This window comes from Gasterosteus aculeatus, chromosome 4, assembly GCF_964276395.1.
Source record: "Gasterosteus aculeatus chromosome 4, fGasAcu3.hap1.1, whole genome shotgun sequence".
NCBI lineage: Eukaryota > Metazoa > Chordata > Actinopteri > Perciformes > Gasterosteidae > Gasterosteus > Gasterosteus aculeatus.
In genome coordinates this window covers 22,286,307-22,307,789 of record NC_135691.1, presented here as the reverse complement: position 1 = coordinate 22,307,789, position 21,483 = coordinate 22,286,307, and the positions used below count along the sequence as shown (strand labels likewise).

Here is a 21,483-nt window from a genome sequence, read left to right as displayed (position 1 = left end):
GCTGTTAAACGGGTCTTCATGTTTCTGTGAAGCAGCGCGGCTTCAGCCTGCTAACAGTCAGCTAAACCGAGACAGCTGAGCTAAACTAACGAAGCCACATTCAAACTCGCCGAAGCGTAAAATAGTCGTCGCGGTCCGTAGTCGGTGCACAAGAACCACCGCTGCACCAATGTGAGCGTTCTGGGTTCGTGGAGGACGTCATCATGACGCTTTAATATCCGCCGTACTTTGCCTGTTTGTTGTGTCAGCTGCGTGCGAATTTAGGGGGAAAAAAGTATCGTGACTTCGTCAACCACCAACATTTTCGTCTCGTCTCGACTAGATTTAGTCATAATTTTTATTTTTTAAGATAGTTTTCGTCTCGTCTTAGTCTCGTCTTAGTCATGGAAAAAAGGTTCGTTAAGGAAAAATTTTCGTCATAGTTTTCGTCTACGAAATTAACACTGATACAAAGGCACATAAATAACTAAAGGTACAAGACAAAACAATTGAGGGAGACAGAGATATGCTGAAAATCTACAAAGACACACAAAGCAACAACACATGGAGGCTTTTTATGAGAACTGTTCTAAAGTGTGTGTGTGTAGTTGAGGAGTTGGGACCTTTTGCATGTCTGTGCCTGTGGGCCCGATGTCTCACTATTCTCCCACGATCAAAGCAATTAATTTTCATCCTAGCAAGGCCAAGTTTATGTTTAAGGTTTAACATACAGTATATATGTATTACAGATTGAAAGATGTGCTCTTTAAAAATGTTTGCATTTAAGGTGGCAGAATGTAAAGCTTTAGATGCAATGAGAAGTCTCAGATGTTGAATACAATTGTTTTATGGTTTGCAGGTTGTCAGATCATTGACTGCTTCTTTATTTCTTTCAGGATTGCTCACATATAGATGAACATGGTATAGCAGCTGCCCTCCTCCCGCTGGTCACAGCCTTCTGCAGAGTAAGTTCACAACCATCTCCAGCAAACTCATTTCACTTTGCCAGAATTCTGCCTCAACTACAGCAAAGAACCTTTTAATCAGGAAATTTAATGATCCCCTTAGTTGTTTTCCATTCGACAAAGTGAGGAGATTTTGTGGTGGGATGAAGTTGGTGGGATGTCTTTGTTGAGTATTCATTCGACTGAATGTAATTCCAAGCTGCTGGCCCACCTCATGAAAATCTTCCCCTGTGTTTGTCTGACAGAAAATGGGTGCAGGCATCACACAGTTTGCCTACAGCTGTGTTCAGGATCACATGGTGTGGGCCACCATGCAGTTCTGGGAGGCCATGTTCTACAGCGACGTCCAGAACCACATCAGAGCTCTGTATCTGGAGACGGAAGAGGGGGAGCAGCAGAACAACCATGTGAGCACCATCGTCCCACTGCGCATGGTACCACAGTGACCAAAGAAATTATGTTCAAAGTTTGGCGTTTAGTTTTTCAAATAGAAGACTAGGAGTCAGTCCCCCAACAGCTGAACCGAGTGTCCCTGTTGGTCAGAGACGTTGAATCAGTAAGAAGCCTCTCTCTGACTGGTTCCCAGGAGGAGCAGGACGCGTTGGGCGACGGGAGGGAAATCAGCGCCCTAGAGCTGGCGTCAGAGCAGAGCCGGCTGTGGCCCACGCTTAGCAAGGAGATGCAGACGGAGCGCGTGCAGAAGGAGGAGAGCACGGTGTTCAGCCAGGCCATCCACTACGCCAACAGGATGAGCTACCTGCTGCTGCCGCTGGACACCAGCAAGAACCGCCTGCTGAGGAGCACCGGCCTCGTAGACGTGGAGAGCGTCAGCAACAGCTACGTCACAAACAGGTACGGCCAGCTGTCGACCTGCCTCGTTCTCCCGAACTTTCCTGTCATTCTCCAGCTGCTCTAAAAAAGGTAATAGGACGGCAATAAAGATCATCTTTAAAATAAAAAGGGGATCGGAGTTGTAAGTAAAAATATGCAGGTCGGCCGGTAAATTATCTTCTTTTCCCAATATAGTTGAAATCACTATAACCTTATTGTGTCACAAGGTGAAATAATATTATCACGTTGATATGGAGAGCAATGATCGCTGTTCTCCTGTTATTCCTGACCAAACTGTTCCAGAACAAATCGTCTTATCAAACATTGCTGAGAATCATTCATTTGGAAAGGAAATCATTTAATAAACCATTGTTATATCTTAATGAGACAATTTCACTTTTTTCTGCATTTTTGGTGTTCTTCAGAATGTCATTTTAATCTCTATGAGCAGACAGGCATTAATTGATATCTGCTATCGGTAATCTGTTCATGGAATATATTTACAACCAAATCAACATTCGTCCTTTAAAATTGAAATAAAGCCAAAGTCAATTAACAAAAGATTGTAAACGTTTAAATACTAAAAATGCCTTTTATTGGGTTCTATCCAAGATTTCTATTAGCAAGCTGTTCAGTGTGGAACATGAGGTTTATGTACTTTACACAACACACCTTTAAAGACAACATACATTAGCTCCATATGCAGGTCGTCAAGATCAAACATTGCATGTGATTCAGCCCACAAGGAGCAACTGTTCCCACGTTAGATAATCCACTCGGAACTGGTGGCTGGAGTGTTTGACGGCTTCATTCAAACACTGCTTTGCTTCCAGCTCAGACGTGTCTGTGAGAGTTTGGAAACCTTTTTATCCTCCTGGTCTTGTAGTATTGCGGGCAGCATGGCGGAAAGCTACGACACGGAAAGCGGCTTCGAAGACGCCGAGAGTTCGGATGTGGCAAACTCCGTGGTGCGCTTCATCAACCGCTTCGTGGACAAAGTGTGCAACGAGAGCGGTGTGACCAACGAGCACCTTAAGGCCCTACACACCATGATACCAGGTACACCCTCCACCCTCACACACTCGCTCCCTGATCCCTCCCTGTGCCCTGAGCGTCACACCCAATTGTCCCCTGGTTTCCTTGCAGACATCGTTCAGATGCACATCGAGACGCTGGACGCAGTCCACCGGGAGAGCAAGAGACTGCCTCCGATCCAAAAGGTAACCAATTCCTGTTTTTACGTTCCGCTGGACAAAGGCCGCGCAGAATCCCAATCAGCCCCGCCCACTCCCCTCTCCACCAGTCCCTGCAGCACAGGCTCACAGTGTCAGAGCAGGTACGTCTGTCTGCCACAGGCAGAAACCTTGTAACCCGAAGCCCGCACGAGCAGTGCATGTTGGGTTGACTGCTCCGCCTGGTTGTGCAGTTTGGTTTCTCCGAGGCCCCCTCATAGGAGCTGAGTGCCTTCAGTCTGAAGGGTGCAGTGTGTTGCTGGCAGCTCTGAGCTCAACAGAACATGTTTTGTCAATCTACTAAAGACTAGTGCCCCCCTCCTCCCCCCCAACACTCCCAAACCCCTCCATATGATGTTTTTACTCCTCACCTCTGATGTCACAATGTCCCTTCAGCAGTTTCTTCTGCCGTGAACTTCAGGATGAGTTCAGGAAACAGAAACATTTATTTCAGGGGAATTTGACATGGCGGTTGGTGCATGACATTGGACAGTAAGACAACGAGACATGGACAACAAGAAAAATAACAAGTTATTACAATACATGTCATTTAGCTGACGCTTTTATCCAAAGCTACTTACATTCCATTTTTCACCCATGGTTTTCACATTTTGCCCGGGGAGCTGGGCTCAGCTCGGGGGGGGGGGGGGGGGGGGGTGATGTAAAAGGCCTGAGGAAAAAGCCTGCTCAATATTTCATACAGCACACAGAGGCCTCTGAGATGGAGCCTCGTATCCTCGGGGACCGCTCAAACACGACAGTCCTTGTTATTTATGAAATACCAAAATAAACATCCCATCAGATAAACACACCCAAATTAATATTATTAAACAGTCTGTGTATTTATCGTCATTCATCGTTTGTTACATCCTCTCTGCCAAGATCCCACCAATCCCAGATAAAGTTTTGTGGTTTGCAACAATCTTCACATTGCTGCTCATCACCAAACCAGTAACCTCAGCATGGTCGTGAACGCATGAGACTTTGATGAGTGCAGTGGTTGGCCAGTAATCAAATGTCAAAACAATTACCTATGTATTATTGTATATTAAAATTGCAGGTGAGATATTTAATATGAGCAGAATCTTAGACAGTTTTATTTGAATCATTTTCAAAGGCTTTATAGGGTAAAAGTATCCCTGGACTCAAGACCAGGCGTGCCCAATTGGTCAATTGCGATCGACTGTGGGAGCTAACAGGAAACTTGGTAGTGCTCACTAGTGATCCTCGCTTACGACATGGAGGCATTTCATTTAAAAGCAACCCTGGCTGACTCCAATCAGTGGAAGTCATCTGAGTAAGGTGATGACCAAGAATGTGTGGAATGGTTGCGACGGTTCCCTTCTGACTGATGAGAAGCTCGTTGTTGTTTTTTAATAACGATTTGTCGGGCGCTCACGGCATGCAACGCTGTTCCGTTTGGTTACCGCAAATACTTGTCCGCCCGACTGCTAACATAAGGTTCAAACTGAAATAGGTTTGGGGGTGAATTATAAGCTTCATTCATTGCTACGGTTTTCTTGACAGTAGACTGTTGCTATAGAAATATTTGGCTATGGAAGCGTGTGATTAATCTCCCTCCTCTCTTTCTGTCTGCGCAGCCTAAGCTGCTGAGGCCGACGCTTTTGCCCGGTGAGGAGCTGGTGATGGACGGCATGCGGGTCCACTTGATCCCCGACGGCCGCGAAGAGGCCATGGGGCTGATGGGTGGTCCGCCCCTGCTCCCTGCCGAGGGCGCCATCTTCCTCACCACCTACAGGCTGATCTTCAAGGGCACGCCCAACGACCCGCTGGGTGAGCGATGACATACACACTGATGAAAGCTTCCATCCCAGGTCTGGGTCTGTGGGTCTTCTAAACCCTCATCTTTGCCTTGTCTGTCCCCCGCAGTGGGTGAGCAGGTGGTGACCCGCTCGTTCCCCATCGCCTCTCTGACCAAGGAGAAGAGGATCTCAGTCTCGTTACCCATGGACCAATTTATCCAGGAGGGGCTCCAGCTACGCTCCTGCACCTTCCAGGTACCCTCACATCCTCAACCCCTATCACAGATATCCGGGCCGTCTCACATACTCATTCCCCAGTTTTCACCTGTGTTCTCTGTCTCCGCCCGCAGCTGATGAAGATTGCCTTCGACGAGGAGGTTGCGTCTGACCTGGCCGAGGTTTTCCGGAAGCACATGCACAAGCTGCGCTATCCTCCGCACGTGCAGGGCACCTTTGCCTTCACAGTGGGTCAATCCGGGAAGATGGTGGTGGAGCACAAGACCAAGGACAAGAACCAGTCGCTCAAGTAAGGAGCCTTCCACGTAGGAAACAGGTTTACATGCAAGAGATACTCCTCATCAGCAACACGAGCACCGTGTCAATCACCGACTCACAGCATCCGGGGGTCCAGCACAGAGAGTTTCATGACAGTAACTCACTGATCATGCTTCAGATCAGCTGCATTTGTCTGAATGGTGTAAATGTTAGTTGCTGATGGGCAGGTGTCACTGTGTATGGTTACTCCCGTTGGTCAGAAAACTAGACAAGAGAAATACAACTACAGTCCGTTAACTATTTATGGTACCAGATTTCATGAGTAGCTTGGTTTATTGAAACCTAGTGACCCATTGGAACCAGAGAATCAAGGTCTACCGAGTACAGAACAAACATGACATGAAAATACATTTAGAATGTGTTGAATGAAAAACATGATAACAGCTAAAAGTCCTGAAAAAGATTGAAATAAACCATGCCAAGCCTCTGCCCGCAGTCTGCCTACACTTTTCTTAGTGCATGTCACTGCAGATCTGAACAAGTTGCATGAGTGTCATTTTGTAAACAGAAGGTCTGTAAAGCACTGCAAGTCATGTGACGCGCATCATCGTCTCCTCTGTCACAGTGCATCACGCCTAGGCTGCGGGAGACCTGTCCCAAACCTGCCAGGTTCATCTCTAAGTTCATGAACATGGTGTATTAAGAAAAGATTACTGTTATCTTTTACTTTTTTTTGTTGTTATGAGTTTCTAGTTTTCGTCAGCTTTTTATACAAAGGTGCAGCAACCAACTTTTGTTCTCCCCCCATCACATACAATCAAAGACATGCTTTCCTTTTTCAGAGAATGTGACTTTAAATGGGATACGTTGTTGAATGAGCACACCAATGTTGAACTTTCCCCTTATCCCCCCCTTGTCTTTTTCAGGACACTTTCCAAAAACCTAGTGAAGAGTGCCAAAAGGACCATCGGCCGACAGTATGTGACCAGGAAGAAGTACTCTCCCCCCACCTGGGAGAACCGGAGCAGCTTCCAGTCGGAGCTGGACGAAGACGAAATCTCGGGCAAATGCAGCTTTAAACTCGTTTTTGTCTGATTTGTTTACATCGTTATGACATCACCAAAACAGTGTCTCATCTCTCTGTGTGTTGTGTCACAGTTTCAGAGGAGGTGGACCAGAGCTCCCTCACCCTCTCCTCCACCATGCGCTCGTCTGACAGGCAGACCATGAGCAACGTCGTGGAGCGCGCCTGTTGCCGCGACTACCAGCGCCTGGGCTTGGGCACGCTCAGTAACAGCCTGACCCGCTCCAAAAACGAGCCGTTCCGGATCTCTACCGTCAACCGCATGTACACCGTCTGCAGGAGGTGAGTCCGCCCCCTGGAGGACAGCTGACAGAGACCTGGCGGTGTTTCAACAGCGTTTAACACACGTGTGTGTGTGTGTGTGTGTGTGTGTGTTACAGCTACCCGGGTCTGCTGATTGTGCCTCAGAGCATCCCAGACACGACCATTCAGAGAATCTGCCGCTGCTACCGTCAGAATCGCTTCCCTGTGGTCTGCTGGAGGAATCCGCGGACAAAAGGGGTGCTGCTGCGATCTGCAGGCCTCCATGCTAAAGGGGTGGTGGGCTTCTTCAAGTCCCCCAACACCCCTGCGTCAGGTAAAACAATCTATTTTAGACAGCTTATTATTTGAACTTTTTTTTCATTCCCGGGAATATTGCCTGTTATTTATTGCCGGGGTCCCCAACCACACCGGGGTCAAAGGGCCAACCTCGAACTTGAAAATCTGCCTTTTTGTGTCTTTAACCTAACGGTCTAGAGCATGAAGCATAAAGGTTGGTTCTCTTGTTTTCTTTACTGTGCAGGGCCGTCGCAGGCCGATTCCATTAGTTTGGAGCAGGAGAAATACCTCCAGGCCATCATCAGCTCCATGCCTTCTTACAGCGAGAGCAGCGGAAGAAACACACTTAGTGGCTTCACCTCCACTCATATGAGCACCTCTGGTTGGTGGACACACATACACACACACACACACACACTGACTCACTGTCACTGGGACCTTGGGGTCACACTTCTTCTCCACCCACAGACTCCTCAGACAAGCTGAGGCAGCCAAAGATCGGCGCTCTGATGAAGCAGGTCATGGGCGCCAAGGAGGAAGCCCCCGCAACCTTCAGCAGAGGAGGTGAGACGTGTTTGTGTGTTTGTGTACGTGTGTGTACGCGCGTCCCCCACGTTGCTCCTGTAGTTTTTCTGTAGTTAGCTTTATTCTGTTTTCAACACAAAATTTGTGAATTTTGTTTTCATTTGTTGCTGAAACTGGCACCACAAAAGGAGGATGACAATGGAGGAATGATTGTGTTGTGTGTGTGTGTGTGTGTGTGTGTGTGTGTGTGTGTGTGTGTGTGTGTGTGTGTGTGTGTGTGTGTGTGTGTGTCACGGTCCCCCATCGTGTGCCGTTGGTTAACCGGCCGTCTCTGTCGTTTGACCTCAGCTCATGGTCAAAGGGCGAAAGTCATCTCCCTCTCTCAGCCCAAAGTGTCTGGGAAGGCTAGGAACACTCCTAGAGGTACAGTAGGCCCCGCCCACACTCCCCTCCCTCCACCCCTGTCTAACCAATGCGATCTCTCTAACAGTAGCGTCAGTGTGTTTGCTGTGGCTCCTGATAGGTGCCGTCTGCGCGGACTAATGGTCTGCTCTCTGTGCATGCTGCTGCCGCAGCTCTGCTGTCTGACCTCTTGTTTGTCGTTTCCTCTGCTGAATGTCAGCAGCGATTGGAGTTGACGTCATAACGTAGCCGTCACTGAGCTGGGTACTTTAAGTGACTACTGTCTTGTTTGCCAGCATGGCTATCAGTAGCTGAGAACGTTATACACATCAATGTGTTTTACAGGATCATTACGGTCTGTTTCACCTCCCCCCAAGCTCTGAAGACTACGTTTTTATGTCACACTTCTCTTCCTCTGAAGACTCTACTTGTTGTATTGCAGGTAAATGGGGCAGCATCCGGGGCAGCGGGCGCCTGAGTGCTTACAACCCGGACGTGGGGACACGTCTGGCAGGGAAGGAGTCGCCACAGCCCAACGGAGGGCCGAGCGAGGCGTTCTTTCTCCGCCAGCAGAAGGCCTACCTCTACATCATCGGAGACAAGGCCCAGCTCAAGGTAACCACACACAGGCTGATATTTAGAGGTCCTGTGGTGTTTTAGGGCTAGAAGAAGATCACCAGTATTGACTTCAACAATGTCGTTGGGTTCAGGGCGGCAAGCAGGACTCCTTTCAGCAGTGGGAGGTGGTTCCCATCGAGGTCTGCGATGTGCGGCAGGTGAAGAACAGCTTCAAGAAACTGATGAAGGCCTGCGTGCCGAGCTCCTCGACCTCTGAACCCAACATGAGGTTCCTGCGCTGCCTGGAGGAGTCGGAGTGGATGGCTCTGGTTAGTGCTCCCGCACACCGCTCATTCTGTGACCTCATGGCATTGTTCTTATAGTGTGTGTGTGTGTGTGTGTACGCAGCTCCACAGGGTGCTGCAGGTGTCCGTGCTGGTGGTGGAGCTCCTTGATTCAGGCTCATCGGTCATGGTCAGCCTGGAGGACGGTTGGGACGTCACCACACAGGTCTGACTCACACGCAAAACCTCAGGCTCTACAGCGGAAAGCTTTTTCCACGAGGCTTGGCAGTGACCCGCCGCTGTCACTGTGTCCAGGTGGTGTCCCTGGTGCAGCTGCTGTCCGATCCGTACTACCGGACGTTTGATGGCTTCCGACTGCTGGTGGAGAAGGAGTGGCTGTCGTTTGGCCACCGGTTCAGCCACCGTGGAGCACAGACCCTGGGCAGCCAAAACAGCGGCTTCACGCCCGTCTTCCTGCAGTTCCTGGACTGTGTACACCAGGTGGGTCAGCAGTCTGAGGCTTCTGCTGTTGTTTTAATAAGAGGCATGATAGGTTAGGGGTGCAATGGCATTAATCCCACTGATTATACCGTTAATTAATGCACTTTCATAAAAAGCTGATGCATAAAACACGCACAATGATAAGTGTGTTCCTCTCGCTGTGTTTATTTCCAATGCTGTGTGTGTGTTTACCTGGACTTTCTTTCCCTGTTTTGCCGATCGCTGGCATGGGTTCTGACCTGTTATCATATGAAGGAAGTGCAGCTTAATTTATCTTCAGTGTCCCCCCCATGTCCCATATAGCACCTCTGTAAAGAAGGAAGGAAGAGGGACAGGATGTGACGCAAACACCCAACAACAGGTTGACAACATTGTGACGCCACCAACTTGCACCTCTTGGCTGGATTGTTTTATTGATCCAGAAACAGCTGTTTCACGTCACGATTTCAAACCGCAGACTATTAGGGTACTATGTGGGCGGAGGGGATTTAAAGGTCTGATCCCAGGTCTGAGATACAGAGTCAGTTTGTGGCGGTTGCTGTGACTTGGCGACATTTTAGCATGTATGCAGTCCGAACTGTGTCAGCGTCGCCCTTTAAACTGTAACCCTGACTCTGGATTCCGCCTCTCCCCCCCACCCTCAGATCCACTTGCAGTTCCCCATGGAGTTTGAGTTCAGTCAATACTACCTGAAGTTCTTGGCCTACCACTACGTGTCCAACCGCTTCCGCACCTTCCTGCTCGACTCCGACTACGAACGCATCGAGCTGGGTGAGAACAGTTCTGATTCTCCAAATGCTGCTGTTTGTTTCAATCTCATAATGTACGAATGTCATAGATGCAGTGTCTTTGTTTCTGACAATGCCACTTCTGTTGTGTGTGTGTGTGTGTGTGTGTGTGTGTGTGTGTGTGTGTGTGTGTGTGCGTGTGCGCAGGAGTGCTTTATGAGGAGAAAGGAGAGAGGAAAAGCCCTCAGGTGTGCAAATCTGTGTGGGACTACATCGACCGACTCAACAAGAAAACACCGGTCTTCTACAACTACATGTTCTCTCCTGAGGACGAGGAGGTGAGCGCGCTGCATTCTTCCCCCCACAAACCAGTTGCTCAGAGCGGTTCTCTACACACACTTTGACCAGCTTTTCACTTGGCAAGGCCTCGCAGGGATGCAAGTGACCAGCTGCAGTAAACAGACGGAGCAATAAACATGGCTCCGAAATGTTTAAAGAGTATGAATATAGTAAACCCTGCTGTTGCTATTCAAATATGGTATTGGTATCAGCCTTAATGATTAACCTCAGTAATTCGCACTAGCGATTAGGTAGCGATTAGCACTAGTGAACAGCATGAGCAAATTGAACTAGTAGCTTCTATCATGAAGGATAATTTGAAATCAGTAACGCCTGGCTCAGTTGTAAGTAACCCTTTTTGTTGTGCTTTTTATATTCCTTGACTGCAAGATTACATTATGGTGGAATTATGGTGGAAGATAGTTAGCTGTAGCAAGCTGCGAGGAACTACCAATGATTGATCTTTGTCAGAGGCACACCGTAGGTCTGTTCCGTGATCATTATGCAGGCTTTGTAATCCGTAACCCGGTCACTTTAAAGGGAGCTATTGTGTGTTCCAGGTTCTGCGGCCGTACACTTTCAACTCCAACCTGAAGGTGTGGGACTTCTACATGGAGGAGACTCTGTCAGAAGGGCCATCATACGACTGGGAGCTAAGGGGCTGGCAGGAGCGCGTGGCAGAGGAGACACTCGATAAGGCCGACAGCGGCGGCCCCAAATCGCAGCGCCGCATCGTGTGGCCGTGCTACGACAGCCTGAGCAAGGTGGTGCCCGACGCCATCACCAAGCTGCTGCAGGACCTGCAGAGTCTGGAGGCGGAGCTCGGCCAGACGTCCGAGAAGTGGAAAGACACGTGGGATAAAATGAAGGCCGCGCAGAGAACTGAGTGCAAGCTGGAGAGCAAGGTGACACCAGCGGTTTCATTTTCACGAGATGATACAGGAAACAGTCTGCAGTGTTGTATTCAAGAGAGCACTTGTGAATGAGATGTTCTTAAATGTTATTTATTCTGTCTGTAGGAAACACAGAAATCTAGTGTTGTGCTTTTACAGACATGTTCTGATTTGTTATTAACGTAGTATTGCTCACGTATCGGTAGACATGCTGTACGTTTCCTCAGTGTTTTTGTATTTACATTGTTGTAATAGTTGGTGACATTAGGGAAAAGTACCTCAAATACTTCACAGATGTCTAAAAACAAACTCCCTCCGTCCTCCACAGCCATCGTTCTCCAGCTCTTTGTTGATGGCGTCCAACCTGAGCCACCAGCGGCGCTCTCAGGGCGTCTACCTGCAGGAGAGCGGCGTAGGATCCTCTATCAACCTGGCCATGGACCACGAGGCGAGCGCCACCTCCACTCCCGTCGCCGGCCGGCCGAGCACCAGCACGCTCTACAGCCAGTTCCAGAGCACGGAGAGCGAGAACAGGTCCGTACCTGCAGTGTTGCACTCCGCTGCTACACCAAGGCTTGGAGCATCTAACTGGGAAGGCACAACAAGCAATGCAGACGGAGGACTCACTTATTTAATAGTACATACGGCTGGTTGGTCAACAGCCGAAACAACGTATGTTTGTAATACCAGAGTCTCCATCGTCATATTTTGTCTACTCTCTCGTCAGGAGTTTTGAAGGCATCCTCTACAAAAAAGGGGCATTGTTGAAACCATGGAAACCACGGTGGTTTGTGCTGGATAAGACCAAGCATCAGGTAAGACGGAGGGGTGGTTGAGATCAAAATTCAAAACCCTCAAATCCTTGGAAAACAATCCAAAGAATAACCCTGTAACAGCAAAAGAATGCGCTCATCATCGTCTGTCCACAGCTGAGATACTACGAGAGCCGACAGGACAAGGAGTGCAAAGGGGTGATCGAGCTGGCCGAGGTCGAGTCCGTCATTCCAGGCACGCCGACCATGGGAGCGCCGAAGAATATAGAGGAGAAAGCTTTCTTCGATGTAAGTTTATTTAAATCTTGGTCATATTTATGCATTATTAGTGCGTTGGGTTAGTGTGATTTATAGCGCCGTAGTCACAACAGCAGATAAAAAAAAGAAGAAATTCTTAAGGTACATACAGTTGTTCTTTGCGTGAATATCACTAAGAATCTGAAGGGGTTTCAACAAGTCTGATGTTGAGAAGGATATCCAAAGGGCCGCTGCCTCGCAAATCCCACCTGGCATCCCTTGTTTCTGTCGGCATGTTTTCGTGTCTCCAGTGTAATTCTTGTCTTTCCTGTCGTCTTTCAGCTCAAGACAACCAAACGAGTGTACAACTTCTGCGCCAAGGACAGCATGAGCGCGCAGCAGTGGATGGACAGTGTGCAGAGCTGCCTGTCGGACGCCTAGGGAGGAGGCAGGACTCTTTTATTGTTTGAATTTTAAAAAAGGGCGCGATGCACCCAGTGACGAATGAGCCGCCCGACGGGGCCAATCCCAGGGGCCTTTCACCACTTATGCTCCGGGCTGTTGGATAGTGTCGAACTAATTACTTTGCGTCACCACGTTTCAGTGTTTTTGTTATATAAAGACTATCAGAAAAAGTACAAAAAAATAACAATGTCCGTGACAAACCACTCGCTGTCGTCTCACAAAGTCGCCGCCGCCTCTCACCCCCACCCGCCGCCCCCTCTCCGAAAGTCTCACCACTCTGCTCGCTGGGCGTATGCGTGCGAGTCAACAAAACCGAATGAAGGCGGAGCTGCGGACGGGGGGACCAGGGCCACGCAGCGCTGCACCGGAAACAGAACAACCCCGAAGAGCTCGTGTACGGAGCGCTTTCCTCTCTGCCGCTCGCTGCCTGACGGAGCCTTTCAAAGGAGGAGTGTCCCGCTGCCTGGGGGGGGGGGGGGGCTCCTCAGCAGTACATGAAGGATTTCTTTATTTTCTCTCCCAAAACCTCCCATTTGTACCATACATATAACACACCCACCCTGTGAAAGGCATGCATCATTGTCAGAGATCAAACCAGGAGAGTCTGTCAGGTATCGAGTGTGATGGTGAAACTGTCACCGAGTGTTTACAAAGTAAACCACTGAACTCTTTTTCAATCAGTATCTACTGTTACTAGTGTTCAGGTTTTGTTAAGGTGCCGAAGGAAAAAGGACGGATTTATTTTGTATCCATATCTATCAAAAAGCAATCTTTAGAAGGAGATCTGAAGGTGGGATATTTTAGGTGGAGGGATACTAATGAGCCGAGTGATATTATGGGATGCTTCGGAGAGATTATGGTTATTAATTTTGTTGTTGAGACGGACTCGGCGCAGGGCTCAAAGCGTTGTATGAATGTCCACGTATTTTTTAACCTCAGTCTTATTTTCATGATGGGACAGTGTGAATTTGTATTTGGTTTTCTGGAGTTACTTGTTGGACCAACAGAGGAATGAGCTGTATATGGAAAAGTACCCCTTGATTAGCTGGTGCAGCTAAGCTCATGCTAACGTGATGAAGCAGGGGCAGCCAGGTAGCTAACCATCTGTATGGTTCATTTCATTTAGCCGGCCAAGTTGCACTAAAAGTAGACTCCTACGCAGTTAGCCATCCAGGGGTCTACTTTCTGTTAACTTTTTTACTAAGACTAGTTGTGAATAAATTGAGGTTCTTCTGGGGAACCACGTTTTTCCCAAAAAAACTCTTGTATCTTTTTGTCATTGAATTGTTAATGCTCATGATGTCATTTAAAAAAAAAAGGTGTCTTTTTATTTCGGTCCAACTATGGAAATAAGACTTGGGTTGATAAAATTTCCCCTGAAGGGTGCTGGGACATAGAAAGTTCCACACATACTTCCATCACATCCCATGTCTCAGATATGAAGGTGCTTAGAGCCCCCCCCCCCCCTCTCTTCTGCTCCTCTGTGTCACCATGGTTACCTCCAGCTGCACCTTTGACATGGATGTCTGCGTCTGTCAGGGAGCTGCAGAGACACTGTACGGTCAGCTGGAAGCTTTCTATCACTGGTTTGTCAGACCTTCCCCCGCCGTTCTCCACACACACACACACACACACACACACAGCTTTGACTCTTTGACCCACTCTTGTTAACAAAAACCCTGCTATGTAAGATAAGGTTCTACTGCTGTCTTTGTCCAAACGTCAAATTTGAAATTGTAGATTTTTCTTGTCTAATAACTCCTTTGTATATACTACTACAGATTTGTATGTAACGTTTATGGTAGTAATTTATTTAACTTGTCTCCTTAGTAAGAAAGTTCCAAGCACCACTTTATTTTTAAATTAGGAATTCAACGTGCCATTTGTTTATTTCTGTATTGTGACTAATGCTTTTTTATGTTCAAGTAAACCCTCAATATATATATATTTTTTTTGTATAAGCGGTTGTCCTTACACAACACCGGCCGTTATTGCAAGGGTGGAGAGGGTGTGTTTAGTGGAGTATGACCCCCCCCTCCCCCCTCCCCGGGCTGCCCGGGTCTGACGTTGTTGCTCAGCCAGTGATTGGATGCTCTGGATCCAGGCACAGACAAAGAAGGTTCTCCTCGGGCTGGTTCTGCTGACCGGGCTGCTGCTGCTCCATGGACCTCTGTCAGGAAATAGTCAATGACCAGGCTGCCTCAATAATTACACAAAGAACATAAGGGAGTCCATTTAAAGTACTAAATAGATGCCAAGCATGCTGTTAGGATTTACTACGCATTCTGTATGTTTAGCACGGTTCAACACCCTCTGGTTGGACGTTTCAATCGACTTGTAACCGGCCCATAGCGACATCACAGTGACACACAGGTCCCCTACCTCGGCGAGGACGCGTGATTCACAGGGGACGTGTTTAAATTTGTGTTTTATCAGACTAACAGTCTGAAAACATTGATATACAACATGGATGACGACTGAAAAGCTACGTGACAGTTGAGTGACAAGGGGTGGGGTAATATTCTGAGAAAGAGAAGTGGTTTTCTTCTCAATCTGCCCCGTTCAAAGTAACTTGTCTTCTATGTCTGCGATATGGTGACTGAGCTAATATCACAAGTACTTCATTTATAAATATCGATTGCAAAGTATATCTTCATTAGTCATACATTGCGGGCATAACCATATGTGGGTTGAAAAGGTTTTTTTTTTTTTTTTTAAATAAAGTTGTTGCTCGAATCAGAGAATTTCCGATTTTTATTTTTTAGAATTAATTTATTTTAATCAGAATGTTAACTGCTTCCGTAATATTATTTTATTATTTCACATACATACCATTAATACCCCAAATCATTTAATGGTACTGCTTGATCCAATCCGTAAACTACATTATATGAAAAGACGCGGTCGAAGTATCTTGCGGTGTTTTTATTGGCTCGTTACCAACAGGCCACATTGGTTAGAGCAGTTTACTGGAGGTCTGGGGACCTGAGGCACACATTGGGCATGGTTCACTATGGCAGTAGGTGTTCCCCGAGGAACGGATGGAGCGAAGTGGCTGCAGCAGCAGGGCCCGGTGCAGCAGCAGGACCGGCCCGTAGGACTCTGTGTGTGTTTGTGGGACTGCAGCCTGCGTCCAGGCAGAGCCGGCTTTTCAATCTAGTGTTCTCATCTCTTTGTGGTAATGCTCTACAGAAGCTAAGATTAACCACCACCACCACCAGACGTAAGGCTTTTAATTTATTTTATTTTTTGTTTGGAATTAGAAATTACTTTCTGAGCCGGGTTATGTTTTCAATCATGTCAATATAGTTTTTAGAATCCGAATAAAAACTGTGGATTTAAATGTTCGTTTGTGTCTGTGTGTGTATTGAAGACTCCGTGGTTTCACATTAGATTTAAAGCAATTTAAATTGGAAACAATGTAGTTATAGTAGTTTATCACACTATTAAATAGTCACTGTAGTCGTAGGAGCCTAAAAGAACACGTTAACTCCCAATAGTCGGTTGCTCTGCGCCCCCACGTGGCGTTCCGTGGTGGTAATCGGCACCTGCTGGTGTCGTCATCATAATCAGCAGCAGCTGTGCGCAGGGCGCTGTCTAGTTCGGGTGTTCTACTAAAAATAAGTGAATGAAGGGTATTTCGGGGTCAAAAATAATTTTAATCAGTTAGGGGTTGAATTGTTTTTGAATAAAATATGTATTTACATTCCTCACTTGTATATATTATGTTTGGGATTTGAGCGGTAGAGACACCGACGCGTGAAGCCACTGGCTCTCCCCACTCGGCTCCGCTGTGAGTCATTTCAAGGTTTCGACTCGATGTGAAGCCGTCGAATGAACGTCTGCAAATCCTTCCAGTCTTTCTGGAAATGTTTCAACCGTCACATCTGTTTGGGTTACTGTAGTTTTTTTCGCGCATGCGTCCTCCCGCACCACTAACATCAGGAGCGATGGGGAGGACGTGAGGATGAGAGGTCGGAGGATGAGAGGATGAGAGGTGAGAGGATGAGGATAAGTCAGATGACTACCGACGAAGAGCAGCAGCCTGAACAACGCGGTAAAACAGCAGCTTCCTCTTCCCGTTTTAGTCAAACTGCTTTCGCCATATTCGAGGGAATAGATAGTTAAGCGCTAGCTAGCTACCGTTAGCTTACATGTATCACACAGCTAACTGGATGCAATAGTACACGCTGATGGCACAATCCGGAGGACGTTAAACACGTTTCCCGCAGATGGACTCTGGGGGACGTCCACGCGGACACACGCTCGCTTAATAGGTCGAGTTTCATAGTTCGCACGGACAGCTGTTCGCTGACGTCATCAACCGAGCTGCACCACAACAAAGTGAAGCCGTCGGTGATGCTGTGTGACGTCACGGCTCCGGTGGCGGACGAGGCCTCCGCGCTGATGGAGATCTGTGTCGCTGAGGCGGAGAAGAGGAACGGCAGGAACACGGTGAACATGCAGGAGACGTTCACCGTGTACCTCGTCGAGACACGGTGAGCACGGCCCCCTCTGCTCGGGGCTGTCGGGATCTTTATTGCACGTAGTTATTGCGCGGTGGTTCATGGATGTTGTTATTGTGTTCCACGCAGGCCGATGGATGCAGTTGCCGAAGGCCGCAATCCGGCGCCGGACTCCCTGTGGAGGAGATACAGTGAATTTGAGCTGCTGCGGAACTACCTGTTGGTCACTTATCCGTACATCGTGGTGCCTCCTCTGCCCGAGAAGAGGGTGAGTTGTTATTATTATAAACAGAAAAATATACACTTTGTATTGGTAGAAAAGTGGAGGTTTTCACTTAAGATTAACACACACTTTATTTATTTCAATGCTTGGTCTTTTAGAAGACAGGAAGGTAGTTATATGTCACCATATCACGTTTATGTTGTGCGATTATTGCACACCAAAATTATTACCACCAAAAAAGATCGCACTCATTTTCTATTGTGCGATAAGTCAATATATTGGAACAGGCCTAGGAGTGAGATTATTAGGTTGTTTGTACCGTATATAATTAAAAAAATGATCAACCAAGCAGAAGTGACCACAAAGCACCGCCGTCGAGCGAGAAGTTGAATTGCAGGCGTCTCCGTTTTCCGGCCTTCAGGCAGAGTTTGTGTGGCACAAGCTGTCGGCTGACAACATGGACCCGGACTTTGTGGAGCGCCGGCGGGTCGGGCTGGAGAACTTCCTGCTTCGTGTGGCATCACACCCAGTCCTCTCCAATGACAAGATTCTCCACCACTTCCTCACTGAGGTACGTGCTGCTCAAGCTGGCCTGTTAACTGACATTTATTAGTCAGATACATATTTCAATAGGGAAAAAAACAGGTAAATCAATATTCTCCGATGAAAAATAAGCAGCAGTGTCGCTCTGCCTCATCGATCTGAATGCAGTGCCTGAAGAGTCTCACAACGTCGCTTTCATTCATTGAAAGAGAAATGTCATGTCATGTCGAGCAGAAAGAGGAACGACTGAACGGATCCAACTATGGGACCTTTAAATAGATGGGTGACTTGTTTCATTCCATGATTGTACTTTATAAACAGAAAACACTTGTTTTTGTACTGGAATATTTCTTTGAAATGAAAACAAGTGGCCAACAGCAAGAAGGGAACTCTTGGGTGATCTTTCTGCAGCCAGAAGATAGAAGGATGTGTGTCGAACCCATAACCTGAACCCTCAGTGTCCTCCCTCAAAAGCCTGAATCCTCAGACTCAACCGACTCACCTTTCCTGCCGTAGCCCGTCACCATAACAACACCGTACAATGTCATGTACCTTTTCACTCTGATTTGTCAAATAAAAGTACTTTGACAGTAAGTCAGGTGATAATCAGTACGGGTCTGTGGCTCATTGAATACCTTTCTTATCTCTGTTTGTGGCAGGAACACGGCTGGAAGGAAGTGGTGTATGAGACGGGATTCCAGGCCAAGGTAATCTGTGCGTTCTCTATCTCTCCATGCAGACAGCGTCTGTGTTGACAGAGCTTGACCTTCTCCTCATATTTCAGGCCGATTCCAGGCTGAGAGCTCTCAGTGCCACCTTCAGGGTGAGGAATCCAGATAAGTAAGTCCGTGTCTCTGACGCAACGTGTAACAAGGCTCAACTGCTGTCAAGCGTTTAATGTCAAAATAGTTCATCCTTTTTGAGTGTACTTCATAAAATTTAAGACGTAATAATTTGATTAGCCCGTTTTCAAAAAGAGTTGTATCTTCATGCTACGTTTGATCAATTCGAAAGCATTTACGGGATGACCGATTGGTTTTCCCGTTCCTGAAGGCTACTCCACCCAGCATTCATTAAGGTGGAAACTAACGACCATCAATTATTATTATTACTCCTTTTACTCCCCCCCACCCCCGCCGTCGTCAATCACACCTTTAGGACGGCTCCGCAAAGTACTGTCTCACACGAAACCGGTTTGTGAGGCAAAAAATGTTGAGAACCCCTGCTTTAAATTATTAATCATTAAAATAATCAATCAAAATAATATTAAATATGGTTCAAAGTGGATTAATACATGAGTTTCCATTGGACGGCGTAGGAAGAAGGGGAGGGGCCTGTACTGACCATCTGCTGTACTCGTTTCCCTCTCAGGCGCTTCGTGGAGATGAAACATTACAGCGACGAGCTGCAGTCTCACACGTCTCAGCTGCTCCGAGCACGAGTAGTACGTCTCTGTCTGTCTCTGTCCCTGTCTGTCTGTCCCCATTTAGAAATTGTTCATTTAGACAAGTTGGAAAAAACACTTGTTTGCACGTTTATTTTTAAATCACCATATAAAGATATTAATATGATAATGCTTTATTTGCATACTGTATATACCCTGAACGTTTCAGCAGGAAGACCATTGTAAAGCATTGTGGATCTGAATGCTCTGCTGGTTGAAGTGTTCCTCACTAACCAGCTGCTCTTGTGTATTCACTGTTTCTCTTGTAGAGGGTGGCAGATCGTCTCTATGGTGTTTACAAGGTCCACGGCAACTACGGGAGAGTCTTCAGGTGGGACAACACGTAAATGTGAAACAAAATGAATTGCTGATGAATAAAGGAGAGAACATCTTAATTAAGTTGGTCAAGTACTGTTTTAAATCCATAAATATGAACTCATTATCAGCTCATCATTGAAAAGTTTTGGAGACCACGTCTGTAGAGGGAAGATCCTAATGAAGACCACTAGCTGGACACCGCAGGCGTACAGCTCCCTCAAAGGCTTCACCATATCTACGGCCTACAGCGCCCTCTGCCTGAGGATAAAAAAAAGAAAACAACTTTCACACACGGCACAATAATGTCACTAGATAGAAAAAGATTGGCTGGGATCTTTTTGAAGGATGTTCATCAAAATTCAGCAGCACATCCAATACAAAATAATTTCACTGCACATCCTTCATATTCACCAAATAAAACAAGACGATTATATTTTCCTGCGCGCATGTGTGTGTGTGTGTGTGTGTGTGACTCCTCCCTTTGTTCCCTGCAGCGAGTGGAGCGCCGTGGAGAAGGAGATGGGAGATGGGCTGCAAAGTGCTGGTCATCACATGGATGCGTGAGTATCAGACGGGTCATCGTCAGTCGAACACATTTAACTCTGCTGGGTGGCCACTGCCAGCTGTGTTGCATGTTAATGCAGATGCTGTTTTTGTCACTCACTCGTAGATTTGCAGCCTCAATAGATGATATTTTAGAGGAGGAGGAACATTATGCAGACCAACTGAAAGAATATCTATTCTATGCTGAAGCTCTGAGGTAAGGCCCTCTACTTATCTTCATCCAACACGGTGGCCCCACGAACATTAGAAACCCTTTCTTTAAGGCCCTTCAACCAAACAGGACAGTTCGGTCAGTATCACTGAGATTCCTTTGAGGAAAAGAAAATTGAAATAATTTTCCCCAAACAACTGAAATCGATGAACAAAAAAAAGCCTCTAGTTTGATGGAAGTATACTGGCGATTCTGTACTGGTTTAAGTTATCTCACCTGTGGTTGTGCACACGGGGTGGGGTGATGCTCGCGTGGGTGGAAAGGCTTAAGAAGTGGTGTACAAAAGGTCCTTGTAATATTTTACTGACACCACACAAGAAGAATGTCAGGAAGTGTCGCTGTGTCACCAGTGCACTCATTGATCACAGTTTTTAACTTTTTATTGTTGCTTCCAACTGTGATAAAGTTCAGTTTAGTAAAATGCAGAATTTGATTGACTTTATTCTAGCTAATACCAATCCTTTAGAATAGTCCTTTATCTGTTTTCTACATGAATTTGATAAATATTAAAGTGACATTTTTGATGCTTTTCAAATCTGTTTTCCCTGGATATTGTGTTTGTGTCAAAGTTGTGCATTGTCGGCACAAGAGCAGCATGACATTGCGTTACGTAGTGCGCTTTGCTTTGGCAGGGCAGTGTGCAGGAAACACGAGCTGACCCAGTTTGAGCTTGAGATGGCCTCCCAAGACCTGGTCTCCAAGAAGCAGCAGCACGAGGAGATAGCCACGGGGGTAGGCTACCTGTAACCCTTGACCCCCAAGGCAGGGATAGCTGGTTTTGGCATGTCAAACCCAGGTGGGCCAACTTCCAGACCAACGTGGTGTCCTGTGCTCACGTCCTCAGATTGTACGGACGTTCTCCTTCAAAGGCATGACCAACAAGCTCTTTGGCCAGGAGGCCCCCGAGCAGAGGGAGGCCCGGCTGAAGCTGCTGGAGGAGCTGATCGCGGAGGGCGAAGAGACCGTCAAGGAGAAGACGGTCGAGTGCGAGTGAGTCATGGACACTGCTTAAAGGGGCGGAGCAGATGTTTAGAAGTCAGGTGGTATGTTGGAGAAACATCATGGGAGCAAGGAATGCACGGCTGTGGAGTTCAACATCTCTACAGTAGTTAGTGCCCGC

General features: G+C 47.2%; 2 protein-coding genes across 17 annotated transcripts in view; both read left to right on the top strand.

The window, feature by feature from the left end:
* sbf1 (SET binding factor 1) overlaps window positions 1-15,941 on the top strand; it is a 47,350-nt gene extending 31,409 nt beyond the window's left edge. For 7 of the 16 annotated variants that reach the window (XM_078101101.1, XM_078101103.1, XM_078101097.1 and 4 more), the window contains 25 exons: window positions 876-944; window positions 1,190-1,378; window positions 1,531-1,796; window positions 2,662-2,834; window positions 2,922-2,995; window positions 4,609-4,801; window positions 4,898-5,025; window positions 5,121-5,296; window positions 6,192-6,328; window positions 6,424-6,631; window positions 6,730-6,926; window positions 7,134-7,271; window positions 7,358-7,453; window positions 7,763-7,837; window positions 8,259-8,431; window positions 8,527-8,703; window positions 8,783-8,884; window positions 8,974-9,159; window positions 9,804-9,930; window positions 10,095-10,225; window positions 10,787-11,131; window positions 11,448-11,653; window positions 11,847-11,934; window positions 12,049-12,180; window positions 12,472-15,941. In XM_078101101.1, the coding sequence (XP_077957227.1) occupies window positions 876-944; window positions 1,190-1,378; window positions 1,531-1,796; window positions 2,662-2,834; window positions 2,922-2,995; window positions 4,609-4,801; window positions 4,898-5,025; window positions 5,121-5,296; window positions 6,192-6,328; window positions 6,424-6,631; window positions 6,730-6,926; window positions 7,134-7,271; window positions 7,358-7,453; window positions 7,763-7,837; window positions 8,259-8,431; window positions 8,527-8,703; window positions 8,783-8,884; window positions 8,974-9,159; window positions 9,804-9,930; window positions 10,095-10,225; window positions 10,787-11,131; window positions 11,448-11,653; window positions 11,847-11,934; window positions 12,049-12,180; window positions 12,472-12,570 (3,885 nt within the window). In that variant the 3' untranslated portion in view covers window positions 12,571-15,941. The remainder of the gene's footprint in view (window positions 1-875; window positions 945-1,189; window positions 1,379-1,530; window positions 1,797-2,661; window positions 2,835-2,921; window positions 2,996-4,608; window positions 4,802-4,897; window positions 5,026-5,120; window positions 5,297-6,191; window positions 6,329-6,423; window positions 6,632-6,729; window positions 6,927-7,133; window positions 7,272-7,357; window positions 7,454-7,762; window positions 7,838-8,258; window positions 8,432-8,526; window positions 8,704-8,782; window positions 8,885-8,973; window positions 9,160-9,803; window positions 9,931-10,094; window positions 10,226-10,786; window positions 11,132-11,447; window positions 11,654-11,846; window positions 11,935-12,048; window positions 12,181-12,471) is intronic. The other 9 variants (XM_040173784.2, XM_078101104.1, XM_078101100.1 and 6 more) reach the window with 3 other exon arrangements.
* Window positions 15,942-16,516: 575 nt separating this feature from the next.
* LOC120817496 (sorting nexin-4) overlaps window positions 16,517-21,483 on the top strand; it is an 8,066-nt gene continuing 3,099 nt past the window's right edge. The window contains exons 1-12 of the mRNA XM_078101113.1: window positions 16,517-16,651; window positions 16,827-17,093; window positions 17,190-17,328; window positions 17,705-17,854; window positions 18,486-18,533; window positions 18,611-18,666; window positions 19,198-19,270; window positions 19,540-19,601; window positions 20,083-20,148; window positions 20,259-20,348; window positions 20,996-21,095; window positions 21,208-21,353. Coding sequence (XP_077957239.1) covers window positions 16,954-17,093; window positions 17,190-17,328; window positions 17,705-17,854; window positions 18,486-18,533; window positions 18,611-18,666; window positions 19,198-19,270; window positions 19,540-19,601; window positions 20,083-20,148; window positions 20,259-20,348; window positions 20,996-21,095; window positions 21,208-21,353 — 1,070 coding nt within the window. The 5' untranslated portion in view covers window positions 16,517-16,651; window positions 16,827-16,953. The remainder of the gene's footprint in view (window positions 16,652-16,826; window positions 17,094-17,189; window positions 17,329-17,704; window positions 17,855-18,485; window positions 18,534-18,610; window positions 18,667-19,197; window positions 19,271-19,539; window positions 19,602-20,082; window positions 20,149-20,258; window positions 20,349-20,995; window positions 21,096-21,207; window positions 21,354-21,483) is intronic.